This window comes from Bos mutus, chromosome 6 (genome assembly GCF_027580195.1).
Source record: "Bos mutus isolate GX-2022 chromosome 6, NWIPB_WYAK_1.1, whole genome shotgun sequence".
NCBI lineage: Eukaryota > Metazoa > Chordata > Mammalia > Artiodactyla > Bovidae > Bos > Bos mutus.
In genome coordinates, this window is record NC_091622.1 from 15,299,338 (window position 1) to 15,315,071 (window position 15,734).

Here is a 15,734-nt window from a genome sequence, read left to right on the forward strand (position 1 = left end):
TGAACTGTGGTGTTGGAGAAGACTCTTGAGAGTCCCTTGGACTGCAAGGAGATCCAACCAGTCCATTCTGAAGGAGATCTGCCCTGGGATTTCTTTGGAAGGAATGATGGTAAAGCTAAAACTCCAGTACTTTGGCCACCTCATGCGAAGTGTTGACTCATTGGAAAAGACTCTGATGCTGGGAGGGATTGGGGGCAGGAGGAGAAGAGGACGACAGAGGATGAGATGGCTGGATGGCATCACTGACTCGATGGATGTGAATTTGAGTGAACTCTGGGAGTTGGTGATGGACAAGGAGACCTGGCGTGCTGCAGTTCATGGGGTTGCAAAGAGTCGGACACAACTGAGTGACTGAACTGAACTGAAGCATGGCCCCGCCCATCAGAACAAGACTCAGTTTCCCCCTCAGTCAGTCTCTCCCATCAGGAAGCCTCCATAAGCTCTTATCCTTCTCCATCAGAGGGCAGACAGACTTAAAACCACAATCACAGAAAACTAACTAGTCTGATCACATGGAACACAGCCTTGTCTAACTCGATGAAACCATGAGCCATGCTGTGTAGGGCCACCCAAGATGGACAGGTCATGGTGGAGAGTTCTGACAAAACGTGGTCCAGTAGAGAAGGGAATGGCAAATCACTTCACTATTCTTGCCTTGAGAACCCTATGAACAATATGAAAAGTATTAAGTACCTACAGTTAAAGGTTGTGCTGTATGATTGTGCATTTAAGAGTACATTTAGTAAGCAAGAGTCCATACCATCTAGAAATTTCTAGTTATCTGGTGATAAAACAGTGCAGTGTTACAATTATACCCAGCTATGGAGGCCTGTCAGAATATGAAGTATTATTGGATTCCTGTTGAAATTTTAGGGACGTCATCTATCCACATTAAATAGTAAGTGGGCCTGCAGCAAGTCATTATTCATCTTGACTGTAATTGAAACTTTACCAAAGAGATACCAGGATGGAAATACAGTTTTAATCCACTTAAATCACCCTTTTGGCTAAAGAAAAATTATCTTCTAGCAAAATGGAAAAATCATAACATTCAACTATGAATGATAAATTTTTACTCAGTTAATGCTTCCTCAGATGACTCCTTCTCTTAATAGAACCCTAAACTTAGTTCTCAATTACCTCAAAGCATATTGAACATTTTTATTTTTTGTGTATTTACTCATTTTTACTACAATTTTTAAAGTTTATACTCCTTTTACAGTTATTGCAAAACATTGGTTATATTTCCCATTTGTAAAATACAACCTTGTAGCCTGTCTTATATCCAACAGTTGATTTCTCCTACCCTCCCACCTTTATACTGCCCCTCCCCTTCCTTTCCCCACTGTTAACCAGTAGTGCTTTATATCTATGAGACTGCTTCATTTTTCTTATATTCATTAGTTTGTTGTATTTTTTAGATTCTTTGTATAAGTAATTTCATATAGTATTCTTTCTTATCTGTCTCATTTCAGTTAGCATAATGGCCTTCCAAGTCCATCCATTGTTACCAAAACATTATTTAAATTTCACCACAGTGGAAGATTTATGTAGGATACAATAAGTAACTTGTTTTTTATTATAATATTTATACTCAGTTCCTATGATTGACTGGGGGCTTTCCAGGTGGCTCTAGTGGTAAAGACCCTGCCTGTCAATGTAGGAGATGTTAAGAGATGTGGGTTCAATCGCTGGGTCAGGAAGATCCCCTGGAAAACTAGTGATTGCCACTAGTGGAGAAGGGCATGGCAACCCACTGCAGTATTCTTGCCTGGAAAATCCCCATAGACAGAGGAGCCTGGCGGGCTACAGTCCATAGCGTCACAGAGAGTCAGAGATGACTGAAGCGATGGTGCTCATTATTGACTGCCTGGGACCCAGATAGAGCCTAGACAATTGATTTTTGTTTACCTGCATGCTTGATCACAGCCATTTCAATTTTTGGTAGTTTTGACCAATATGTGTGAATGCAGCCACGTGACCCTGAACAACCAATGTCATCAGCATGCCCCACCTCATTTCCTTTTCTGTAGAACATTTGTCCCTCACAGTTCTCAAACTCTGCATGTTTATATTGATCAACTTGGTTGCCCTAGCTGTGGACTTGAAGATTCTTAAAGAGATCTTTAGCAAACATGTGGAAAAGGGAACAGCCCCGGCCAGGAACCTAGCAGTACCTTAGGACTAATTCTCATTGTAGAACTGAAGAAATTTGAGGAAAGACTACAGAGGGAGGACTTTTATTCTTTGGTTCATTCTTCAAGGCACATTATTTTCCCCTTAAGCTAGAATGATAGGATCATATAGACATTCTTTAACTTGGTTCATAATTGGGAGTAATATAATTAATGTAACTATAACAGAACTTGGAATTAGAGTGAATGAGCAAGAGAAAGAATAATAAATTGTTGAAAGGAAGAGTTTTCAGGGATACATATAGTGAATTTGTTCTGAAGAGAATTTGGATCAAAGACTTCCACTGCCTAGAAAATGTGGCAGTTGAAACAAAGGTATAGAGATTTCCTCTTCATCTTTTCACAAACAGGGTGCCACAAAGTTACAGAACAGCCTTGTAATTCTGTAAAGGGGTTTAAGGAATTCTTATAACATAGCAGATAAATTCTTCTTACCATAGAACTGAGGCTACTTAATCTCTAAGTCAGGCTACTTAATCTCTAAGTCAGGCTCCTTGGTCATAACATGAAGAAAATGTTTTACCTACATTAAGGATGATTAAGAGAATTAAATACCAAAGCTTTTTAGCACTATCTCTACCCCCAGGAATCACTCCTTAAATCATAATACCTTTAATTTAGAAAAGAATATATGCTTTTGCTTATGACTACTGTCTACATTAACTTAATAAATTTTGTTTTTCTTGAGTGAATCCTTATGTGCACATAGTAGAGTGATTCTGATTTTTAAAGTAATGCCATACACTTTCAAACTTAAAAAGAGTAAGGCAATAAATGTATTTATGGCCAAAACTGCTTTATTCTTCAAATGTTGAATAGTTAACAGTTTCCATAAATTGTCTCACTTTTCCGCTTCTCTTTGAAATACAGAAATAGCCTCTTTCTTTCTGGAGGAAGAAAATGCATCATTTTTTTTCCTAAATATTTTATTCTTTTTAAGACATTAACTGGGAAAGGGAAAGTGAAAAAGTGAAACTATTAGTTGCTGAGTTGTGTCCGACTCTTTGTGACCCCATGGACTGTAATCTGCCAGGGTCTTCTGTCCATGGAATTCTCCAGACAAGAATCCTGGAGTGATTCCCTTCTGCAGGGGATCTTTTCAACCCGGGGATCGAACCTGGCTCTCCCACATTGCAGGCAGATTCTTTCCATCTGAGCCACCAACTGTTGATTTATACAATGTTCTCTGAGTTTCCATGTGCCTGAGTACATTAATTATATTTTCTCTTATCAGAAAATTCAATATGACAAGATCATGGTCATTCAATAAACATTTATTAAGCACTAGTCTGTGCCAGGTCTTATGTTTCCAGAGTTTGTGGAAGTGATTTATTTAAATCTATTTACCAGTTGATTTCAGAAATCACCACTTTATTTGGTGGTGTTCACCAAGTCAGTCACTGGCAATCACTGGAAGAAGTGTGATGCTGTGTGAACAATCAGATCTCTCATGTGTCAGCAATTCGTGGCAGTCGTTGGGGAAAAAATACAAAGCCCTTTACAAGTAATCCTCTTTGGGTGAATGCATTTTTCTTTTTGTATTACATCTCGGAACTTATTTTTCAGCCCTTGAATGAAGAGTACCCATTTTAAAAGAAACATTGCTTTATCATATCAGAAAGTACTCAGTTGTTTCAGTTATTTGTAATACATGGCCTCTGTTACTTTATATTGAATTGTACTCTACGAAAACTTTGTGTTTTTATTCTTTATGGCATTCCCGATACTATGGTTCACTTCTCCTTGGTACACTAATACATGTGCAGGACATGCAGATTCTATTCTATTTACCTGGACCTTCCTGACTAAAAGTCCCACCTAAACCTAACAAAAAGAAAAAAGGACTCATAAGATCCTGTGTTCCATCATTTTTTTTTATTACTCTCCTTTCATCTCTCCATTATTTTTTCTTTTTTATCTTTTTTATTTCTGAAATTTCATTTATTTTTCTGAAAATTTTTTTAGACTTGTTAAAAATTACCACTTTTAGATTTTCATTAAAAATAACAGTGTAACAACTAGGACCTATTGTATAGGATGTGGAACTCTACTCTGTGTTCTGTGCCAGCCTGGATGAGAGGGAGGTTTGGAGGAGAATGGATACATGTGTATATATGGCTGAGTCCCTTCACTGTTCACCTGAAACTGCCACAAGATTGTTAATAAAAATAATTTATTTTGTTAATACAAAATAAAAGGTTTAAAGTTTGAAAAATAATCAGCTTGCCAATATATGAGGAAGCCAATTAAATAATTATTATGTTATTTGACATAACTCAAATGAAGATGGACTTTAGCTAAAAATTTCCTATGGGTTCTTATATAATTTAGTAGTAAAAAAAGGTGAAGTTCTATTAGATCCAACTGTTCTTAAAACTTAATTGATTCTCTTGAGTTTGCCTTTTGGTTTAGAATGCCTGAGCTCTTGGTTGTTTTCCTAATTTCATACATTATGTTGATAAAACAGTCTTCAAAAACAAAGTTCTTTAAAAGTGTTTGTTGGTGGGTAGGTATTTCCTGAAATGTAAGGGTTTGGTTTATTTTTACTTTATTTTTTAATTGAAGGATAATTGCTTTACAGAATTTTATTGTTTTTAAACCTCAACATGAATCAGCCATATGTATACAGCCCCTCCCTCTTGAACCTCCTTCCCATCTCCCTCCCCAGTCCACCCCTCAAGGTTGATACAGAGTCCCGGTTTGAGTTTCCTGAGCCATACAGCAAATTCCTGTTGGCTGTCTATTTTACATATGGTAATATAAGTTTCCATGTTACTCTCTCCATAATCTCACCCTCTCCTCCCCTCTCCTCATGTCCATAAGTCTATTCTCTATGTCTGTTTCTCCATTGCTGCTCTGCAAATAAAATTTTTGGTGCCATCTTTCTAGATTCCATATACATGCGTTAGTATATGATATTTCTTTCTCTTTCTGACTCACTTCACTCTGTATAATAGGCTCTAGGTTCATCCACCTCATTAGAACTGACTCAAATGTGTTCCTTTTTATGGCTGAGTAATATTCCATTGTGTATATGTACCAAAACTTCTTTATCCATTCATCTGTCAATGGACACCTAGGTTGCTTCCGTGTTCTAGCTATTGTAAACAGTGCTGGAATGAACAGTGGGATACATGTGTCATTTTCAATATTGATTTCCTCAGGGTATATGCCTAGGAGTGGGATTGCTGGGTCACATGGTGGTCTTATTCCTGGTTTTGTAAGGAATCTCCATACCGTCATCCATAGTGGCTGTATCAATTTACATTCCCACCAACAGTGCAGAGCGTTCCCTTTTCCCTACTCCCTCTCCAGCATTTATTGTTTGTAGACTTTTTGATGATGGCCATTCTGACCAGTGAGAGGTGATATTTCATTGTAGTTTTGATTCACATTTCTCTAATAATGAGTGATGTTGAACATCTTTTCATGTGTTTGTTAGCCATCTGTATGCCTTCTTTGGAGAAATGTCTGTTTAGGTCTTTTCCCACTTTTTTGATTGGGTTGTTTATTTTTCTGGTATTGAGTTGTATGACTGCTTGTATATTTTGGAAATTAATCCTTTGTCAGTTGTTTCATTTGCTATTATTTTCTCCCATTCTGAGGGTTGTCCTCTTACCTTGCTTATAGTTTCCTTTGCTGTGCAAAAGCTTTTAAAGTTTAATCTTGTTTACTTTTGTTTTTATTTCCATTACTCTAGGAGGTGGGTCATAGAGGATCTTGCTTTGTGTCATCCAGTGTTCTGCCTATGTTTTCTCTAAGTTTTATGGTTTCTGGTCATTCATTTAGGTCTTTAGTCCATTTTGAGTTTGTCTTTGTGTACGGTGTTAGGAAGCATTCTAATTTCATTCTTTTACATGTAGCTGTTCAGTTTTCCCAGCACCACTTATTGAAAAGGCTGTCTTTGCCCCATTGTACATTCTTGCCTCCTTTGTCAAAAATAAGGTACGCATAGGTTCAGTTCAGTTCAGTCACCCAGTCATGTCCGACTCTATGAGACCCCATGGACTGTAGCATGCCAGGCCTCCCTATCCATCACCAACTCCTGGAGTTTACTCAAACACATGTCCATTGAGTTGGTGATGCCATCCAACTATATCATCCTCTGTTATCCCCTTCTCCTCCTGCCTTCAATCTTTCCCAGAATCAGGATCTTTTCAAATGAGTCAGTTCTTCACATCAGGTGGCCAAAGTATTAGAGTTTCAGCTTCAGCATCAGTCCTTCCAATGAATATTCAGGACTGATTTCCTTTAGGATGGACTGGTTGGATTTCCTTGCAGTCCAAGGGACTCTCAGGAGTTTTCTCCAACACCACAGTTCAAAAGGATCAGTTCTTCACTCAGCTTTATTTATAGTCCAACTCTCTCATCCATACATGATTACTGGAAAAACCATAGCTTTAACTAGAAGGACCTTTGTTGGCAAAGTAATGGGTTTATTTCTGGGCTTTCTATCTTGTTCCATTGGTTTATATTTCTGTTTTTGTGCCAGTACCATACTGTCTTGATGACTGTAGCTTTGTAGTATAATCTGAAGTCAGGAAGGTTGATTCCTCCAGCTCCATTCTTCTTTCTCAAGACTGCTTTGGCCATTTGGGGTCTTTTGTGTTTCCATATGAATTGTGAAATTTTTGTTCTCGTTCTGTGAAAAATGCCATTGGTAATTTGATAGGGATTGCACCGAATATGCAGATTGCATTTGGTAGTATAGTCATTTTCACAATATTGATTCTTCCTACCCAAGAACATGGAATATCTCTCCATCTGTTTATGTGATCTTTGATTTCTTTCATCAGTGTCTTACAATTTTCAGCATTTAGTTCTTTTATCTCCTTGCTGCTGCTGCTGCTGATAAGTCGCTTCAGTCGTGTCTGACTCTGTGCGACCCCATAGACGGCAGCCCACTAGGCTCCTCTGTCCCTGGGATTCTCCAGGCAAGAATACTGGAGTGGGTTGCCATTTCCTTCTCCAATGCATGAAAATGAAAAGTGAAAGTGAAGTCACTCACTCATGCCCGACTCTTAGCGACCCCCATGGACTGGAGCCTACCAGGCTCCTCCGTCCCTGGGATTTTCCAGGCAAGAGTACTGGAGTAGAGTGCCATTGCCTTCTCCCTTAGGTAAGTTTATTCCTATATATTTTATTCTTTTTGTTACAATGGTGAATGGGATTGATTCCTTAATTTCTCTTTCTGATACTTCATTGTTAGTATATAGGAATGCAAGTGATTTCTGTGTGTTGATTTTATTTCCTGAGGCTGCTAAATTCGCTGATTAGCTCTAGTAATTATCGGATACTATCATTAGGGTTTTCTGTGTATAGTATCATGTCATCAGCAAACAGTGAGAGCTTTACTTTTTCTTTTCCAATCTGGATTCCTTTTATTTCTTTTTCTTCTCTGATTGCTGTAGCTAGGACTTCCAAAACTATGTTGAATAATAGTGGTGAAAGTGGCACCCTTGTCTTGTTCCTGAACTTAGGGTGAATGCTTTCAGTTTTTTCCATTGAGAATGTTTGCTGTGGGCTTATCATATATGGCCTTTATTATGTTGAGGTAGGTTTCCTTCTTTGACCATTTTTTGAAGCATTTTAATCATAAATGTGTGCTGAAGACCCTGTGTTTCATCATTTTTTTTTAAAATCTCCTTTCATCTCTCCATTCTTAATGTTGCCTGAGTTCTGTTTGTTTCCTAGAGTATTTTAAAGCAAATCCAAGACACATAATTTTACCCATAAATATTAACTGATAAGAACTTTTAAAATTATGACTGATAATTTTCTGATTTTATTAAAGATTTTTTTAAACATCTGTTCAAATAAAGATCCCCAGAAGTTCAACATGTTATATTTAATTATGTCTCTCAAGTTGCTTTTAATATAGAACAGCCCTAGATTTTGATTTCTTACGACTGACATTTTGAAGAAAGAAAGTCAGCTGTCCTACAGAATGTCCTGGGCTTCCCAGGTGGCTCAGTGATAAAGAATCAAGATGGAGACGCCTGCTCAATCCCTGGGTGGGAAAGATCCCCTGGAAAAGGAAATGGAAACTCACTCCAGTATTCTTGCCTGGAGCATCCCATGGATAGAGGAGCCTGGCAGACTACAGTCCACAGGGTTGCAAAGAGTTGGACACAATTTAACAACAGAATGTTTCAGTTTGGCTCTATCCCCTATCTTTTCCAATCAGTTCAGTTCAGTTCAGTCGCTCAGTCATGTCCGACTCTTTGCAACCCCATGAATTGCAGAACGCCAGGCCTCCTTGTCCATCACCAACTCCCGGAGGTCACCCAAACTCATGTCCATCGAGGCAGTGATGCCATCCAGCAATCTCATCCTCTGTCATCCCCTTCTCCTCCTGCCCCCAATCCCTCCCAGCATCAGAGTCTTTTCCAATGAGTCAACTCTTTGCATGAGGTGGCCAAAGTATTGGAGTTTCAGCTTTAGCATCAGTCCTTCCAAAGAACACCCAGGGCTGATCTCCTTTAGAATGGACTGGTTGGATCTCCTTGCAGTCCAAGGGACTCGCAAGAGTCTTCTCCAACACTACAGTTCAAAAGCATCAATTCTTCGGTGCTCAGCTTTCTTCACAGTCCAACTCTCACATCCATGCGTGACCACTGGAAAAACCATAGCCTTGGCTAGACGGACCTTTGTTGGCAAAGTAATGTCTCTACCTTTTAATATGCTATCTAGGTTGGTCATAACTTTCCTTCCAATAAGCAGGTAGAAAAATCAGATATTTGCCGAGATTCAACCTCAAGGTTTTAGGCCACTGTACTGTAAGAAGTTCTGTGTTCTTCCTATTGCATTGTATGATGTCTGACAATTAGGCTTATTATTAATGATTATACTGACGTTTAATACCTGCCTCCCCTGCTTCCCTGGTGGCTCAGACGGTAAAGCGTCTGCCTACAATGTGGGAGACCCAGGTTCGATCCCTGGGTCAGGAACATCCTCTGGAGAAGGAAATGGCAACCCACTCCAGTACTCTTGCCTGGAAAATCCCATGGATGGAGGAGCATGGTAGGCTACAGTCCACGGGGTCGCAAAGAGTTGGACACGACTAAGCGACTTCACTTCCCCTAGTGAAGGGGTCAGGAATCCATCTTTCAGGAGCCGTAATTCATGTAGCTTGGTTTTAGTGTTTTAAATCATGAAGTGTTTCTCCAAAGTCATTCTTTAGTATCATTAGTCTGTTAGGAAGATGGCATTTTTAAAGGCTTTCTTGTCCTAGGACACAGGTCTGTCACCTAGATTTTCTATTTCCAACAAAATGGTCCTTTTAAATTAATCTATCTAAATTGTCCAGCAAACTCTGAAAATCAGTGCTCTTGGTAAAAATATTTCTTTTTGTACCTCAGTACCATGTTGATGAAATGTTTAGAGTTACAGAGCCTCAAAAGAAAATACATCTATCCTGACAAGAGTTAACCTGGATGGCCTCCTTTATCAGGGGAGGAGTCACTAGCCACCATGTTGCCAAATGGACTCAAATTTCTCTCTTTAGGGAAGGGGGCATATTCCCAAGAGTATATTTTCAGTGAGTACGAAGAGAAGAGGGGTAGAAAAGTTGGTGAAGCAATATACATTTCTAATGAATAAAGATAAATTGCTTAAAGCTCTTTATTTCATAAGATTTTGTTTTTCTGTTTGTTCCTAGGAAGAAATCTTTCCTGTTTTCCGCCCTGTATGCTGCCTTTGTCTTTGGTGGTCGGCACCTAATGAACAAGCGGGCGAAGTTCGAGCTGAGGAAGCCTTTAGTGCTCTGGTCTCTGACCCTTGCAGTCTTCAGGTAGGTTTTTTTGTTGTTTTTCATTTTCCAAATAAAATCCATCTATTTCATCAGATTAGCTGAAAGACAACAACGTTTAATCCTGCATCTCATATTTTTTATCCTTAAGGATGTAAAATAGCACCACATCCCGAGGGAAAGGCTTCATGCCGCCAAGCTTGCCATGCTCTCTTCATTTTGAGAACACTCAGGCCATCTCCTTTCTTGTCCAGACTGTTCGTGCAGTAACTCAGTTTATGTCTTAGGACTAGAAGCAGTGCATCAGTTCCATTTTTTGGCGTATAAATAAAGATGTAGGGGTAAACTGCAGCAATAAACTGTGGAAGTGTATGGTAGTGTTCAGATGGGGTGGGCATACTCTAATTGACTGGTACATAGTCAAAAATAGCTTTCGAGCATTTGATGAGACACTGGACCAGAAAATGCTTCTGTTCCGTATCCCCAAAGCATCCTCCACCTGAATTGACTCACAGGCATATGCTTATGCATTCAGGTCTTACTTTGCGTCAGACAAAACTCGTCATAGAGGCTGGTCAGGATCAGGCCTGGTCTCTCCAAGAATATCTGCCAGCCAGCATGCAAACACACTCTTGGAACCCTGAAGGAGCACGTCTAGCTTTGTAATATTTGGTGATTTGACAATCATAAGATGAATTGACACACAGCTGGTATCCAAACAGGTGCCAGAACTTACCTACAGTACTAACAAAGGCACCTATTCCTTTTGTGTTTTGCTTGTCAAAACCAGGAGGTTGATAACTAGGCCTGGGGATGGGTAGGAAGCAGATATAAATATGCTACAGAATAAAAACCTATTCTTTCTAATATATAGGAGTATTTCTACTTTTCTTGTATTACATATTAACAGTTCTACTTCTCCAGGGGTTCAGTGGTAAAGAATCTGCCTGCGATCCAGGGAGCACAGTAGACACTGGTTTCGATCCCTGGGTTGGGAAGATCCCCTGGAGGAGGGCATGGCAACCCACTCCAGTATTCTTGCCTGGAGAATTCCATGGACAGAGGAGCCTGGTGGGCTATAATCCATGGGGTCACAGAGTCGGACACGACTGAAGCGACTTAGCATGCACCACTAATGAGAAACACATGGACTCATTAAAGGCCTCATTAGTCACTTAAGGCTTTGTTAAAGATGATCAGGCAGGAAGAGAATTTTCACAAACTCTGATCTGTACATTTCCGTCAGGCTGGCTCCCTGCGTCTGAAACACTGATGTGCTTGCTACTGCAGGCACTCTTTATTTTGGTGCATTTCATAAGGCACTACATGTGAGATACTTGTGATCTGAACCTATCACTAAAGACTCCTTCCATTTCATATGCATCAGGTCCTAATTCTCTAATACAAAGCAGCATTTTCATTTTTATTTACAATGAAGGTTCACAGAGTCTGCCTCACCTTAAGTACTTTGATATTTGAGGGAAAAATTATCTTGATGATGCCTTTCAGCATTTTACAGATCTTTCAACATCCCCTGAACCTTTATCTTCTGTTTTTTTAACCTTAGCACGTATAAGAGGGAAGAAGAAAGTCCAGGGACCCCCACGCACCTGTTCTCCTGCTTAAACAGTTATCAATACTGTTTCATCTATGTTCCCACCAACTTCTCCCTTGACCCAAATTATTGGGACTATTACAGACTCAACTATTTCTGAATGAAATGATACCATTTCTAAAAGTTAAGTAGTCTCACTAGACTGGTCAGTGTCCTTATCTCACCTAAATTAGTAATAATTCTTTCTTATTGAGTGTTCCATTTTCTCCAGGTGTTTCAAATTTTTTTTGTACAATTTATTTTTAAGAATTTTGACCCAATGGACTTATACACACTGCTGCTGCTGCTAAGTCTGTTCAGTCATGTCCAACTCTGTGCAACCCCATAAATGGCAGCACACCACACTCCCCTGTCCCTGGGATTCTCTATATATAAAATAGTCAACTGATAAGGACCTAAACAAAAGTAAAAAATCCTCACCCAATTTAACTTATAGGTTTTGTCTTTCCTTCCACTTCCAATCCATTCTTTGGATAATCCAAATTGTTTCTCTTTTAGAGTTTCCACCAGACAGGATGTTACTGATTGCGTTCTTCTGAAACCCTGTATTCTTTGTTAGTCAACAGAACTAGAAATTTTATTATATTTAGATTTGATAGGACTTTTTATAAGAAGTTAGTGAAACAAAAGCAAAGATAAGTACTTGATTCTTTAGTCATATTTAGCAGTTTCAAAAAAATTAATTTGATTACTTAGCATGTGAATAATAATGGGTGTTTTTAAGCATCATTATGAACTTACAGAATTATACTTTTTACATGTCAGTGAGTGTGAGGTGAATTTGGATATGATGTATTGTAGCCCAGTGCTATTATTCTTTTTGATGCTAAGTTAACCCATGTTTAGCCAGAGGGAATTTCTTCAGATTAGCTCCTGAATCCTTTCCCCATCTTGAGTAGTGCTCATAGCTTGATTTTTGTGTATGTGTGTGTATTTTGGGGTGTGTATGTGATTGAGGGTGGGGGTGGGGATGACAAGCTGTCCCAGGTCAAGCATGTTGCATATCCTTGTCCAGAACTGAAATCAATCATTTCTCAAAAGATCCCAACTTCCTTTGGGAGAAGGAGTAGTATTTAGAAATAACTCTAAGTACCAGGGATGGTTGTTGTCACTAAGTTCTTATTTTTAGGCCTCTTCGGTTCAGTTCAGTTCAGTTCAGTCGCTCAGTCGTGTCCGACTCTTTGCAACCCCATGAATCGCAGCATGCCAGGCCTCCCTGTCCATCACCAACTCCCGGAGTTCACCCAGACTCACGTCCATCGAGTCAGTGATGCCATCCAGCCATCTCGTCCTCTGTCGTCCCCTTCTCCTCCTGCCCCCAATCCCTCCCAGCATCAGAGTCTTTTCCGATGAGTCAACTCTATGCATGAGGTGGCCAAAGTACTGGAGTTTTAGCTTTAGCATCATTCCTTCCAAAGAAATCCCAGGGCTGAGAGCAGAAAAAGAAAATTATTTGTTATTTTGAAAGAATGTATCCAGAGTTTTTACTTAAAAGATTTCTCTTTCCTCCTATGCCAAAACCCAAGTTCCCAAGGTCAGTACTTACACCATAGAACATATGCAATAGTCATTAACACAACCATCTTTTTTAGATTGACAAGTTCCTGTTTCATCTTCAATTTCCTTAATTCTATTGGTTACTTTACTTTCTTAAGAGCCATGTTTTGTATAAAATTGTAAAAGCTGGAACTACCAAAAGGTGTCCAAGCATGGACTGTCTTGGGTCTTAAAAAATTGATCATAATATTCTAATCAGTTATTTGGAAACATTATAATGGAATTCTGTGGTTGTATTAATTGAACATGGTCCCATGTTCAGATCAGATCAGATCAGATCAGTCGCTGAGTCATGTCCGACTCCTTGCAACCTCATGAATCGCAGCACACCAGGCCTCCCCGTCCATTATCAACTCCTGGAGTTCCCTGAGGCTCACGTCCATCGAGTCAGTGCTTAATTCTGATCAACAGTGCATTGAATGAAAAGGCTTAATACAGAATGAATTTTTTAATGGAATGTTTATGTAAATTTTACTCCTAGACATAAAACACGTATTGTTCATTAATACATTTAAGTATTTGTAAAAATATCTAAAAAGATAATAGAAGAAAATATACTCGATTCTTACAGCTACGGTAAGGGAGAGGAGACAGGTTTGTGTGTGTGTGTTTTTTTTTTTTTTTTAATGCCCACTATTTACTGGAAAATAAGCAGAAAAAAATTTCAGAGCTTATAGAGGTTGGTTCTAGTGGACCAGTAATCTAGAGCAAAAAGGATTTAAATTTTTCGTGATGCCTTATCTTCTTATTCAAAAGAAATGAAAGAAGCATCATGTTGACAGCTGAATTCTGGATATTGGGTGTTTATTATTCTTTGTGCTTTACTGCATTTACAGCATTTCCTAAAATATACACATATGCATACACAATCTCATACACAGCTTAGAGAATCTCAAGTGATGTTTGTTCTTTCTTTTAGAAAAATAGCTTTCGAATGAAATTGACATAAAGCGTCAAAAATTTATATAAAGCATCAAAAAGATAAGCTCACAAACAGTTGTTTTGATGAGTATTAATAAAAATTCTATCTAGGTCATATATTAATAAAATAACTTCATTATTATAAGAATATGTTTGTAGAAGATTATGACTCTTATTTTATTATAATTCACAAATTTTCAAATTCACCTGTAAATGGTGTTTAATATATAAGGTCCTTACACAAGAGATTCCTGCATGAGATGGCATGCAATTATGAAGGACCCTTAAGAGCCACTGCTTACCACTAATAGGATATCATGGGTTTGGAAAAAAGAGGAGAGAGAACCTAATTTTTCTGTTAGAGGAATTAGAAATGAGGGAGAGGAAGAGTAAGATTTTGCTTTTGGAAAATCACTGAAAAGAATTTTTAATGTATATTACTGCTTAAAACGAATGTCTTTTCCCCAGTTTTTCAAGCTTACCTGTGAGCTCCTTTACAGTAACTAGAGACCCAACTTAGACTTATTTCCAGATACCCCAAACTATGTTTACTCATGAACTGAGACAACTGGGTGGAAATTAAATCAGATATGTAGGCTCCCTAAGCAAAAACAAACCCCTCTCTTTTTACTGCTCTGTTTCAGAAGGAGGGAGGGGGTGTTATATGATTTGGTGAGCATTACCTGTAGCGTGTTTTCTTTCTTTATCTTTGTATTTTGACCGAAGTTTTCATATAGGTCAAATACGTTGTAATTTATCGAAGGCTGTCATAAGTTTTGACAGAGTAGATAAGATATGATCAAGTGAGGTTTTTCCCAGGTCCAACATAGATTTATTTCATTGGAAAATGACTTCTCTGGGGTTTTCTTGACAATTTCTTCCCATTAACCTCAAGCCATGCCTCCCCTTTTAGACCCAAGCCGTCAGCTTCTGTATCAGTCTTTACGGATAAGATTAGGACATAGCAGCCTACAACCCAAGGATAAGCATTTTCTTATTTGATGAGACCATTCCAGGTGGCGTTTGGCCCTAGATATTTGGATATTGCCTTAGGGTAATACTGAAAAAAATTCTGGCAATTTGAACTAGTAAATCCTGGGATTATTGCTTATGGCAGACAGCCTCAAGCCCTTCAAGATGCCAGCCAGCCATTCTTCCTGAGTCATTAAATCATGTTGCTATGGCATCTCAGCGGGGTTACTTCTGTTGATTTGTAAAGGACTTTCTATGTACTGATTTAATAACTTTAAATCCTTCTAGATTGGGTGCAGATGTGCATGCTTCTGATTCAAGCAGCCTTCACCAGGTCTCTGTCTGGCAGAGTTTTCTTCTTACTAGCAGAATAAGGAGCCTTCTAGGTCTCTGACCCAGAGCAGATCAAAGGACAGGTGTCTAGTCAATGCACATTAGAATAAGTTAATTACTTTGTGCAGCATATTTGTAGATGCCAGTATCACACCTGCTTCAAATTTGCTTATTCCTGTCTCCTGGTGATTCACTCTGGCCTCAATTGCTTTAGGCTTTATTTGTTCAAAGCCAGATACCCTAACTTTACAGCTGGACTTTTTGCCATGTTATTATCCAGCGATTTTCTCTGTTGAAACTCATTTTTATTTCCTGGCCTTATTTTTATTTAGTCATTGAATTTTATCTTCAGCTTAAGTATAAAATATATTCAAAGTGAATAGAAAATTAC

At 38.7% G+C, this 15,734-nt stretch overlaps 1 protein-coding gene across 3 annotated transcripts in view; it reads left to right on the top strand.

Moving 5' to 3' along the window:
* The window catches only part of ELOVL6 (ELOVL fatty acid elongase 6), a 129,961-nt gene that overhangs the window by 72,830 nt on the left and 41,397 nt on the right, over nt 1-15,734 (top strand). For all 3 annotated transcript variants that reach the window (XM_070372017.1, XM_005896223.3, XM_070372016.1), the window contains one exon: nt 9,856-9,987. In XM_070372017.1, coding sequence (XP_070228118.1) covers nt 9,856-9,987 — 132 coding nt within the window. The remainder of the gene's footprint in view (nt 1-9,855; nt 9,988-15,734) is intronic.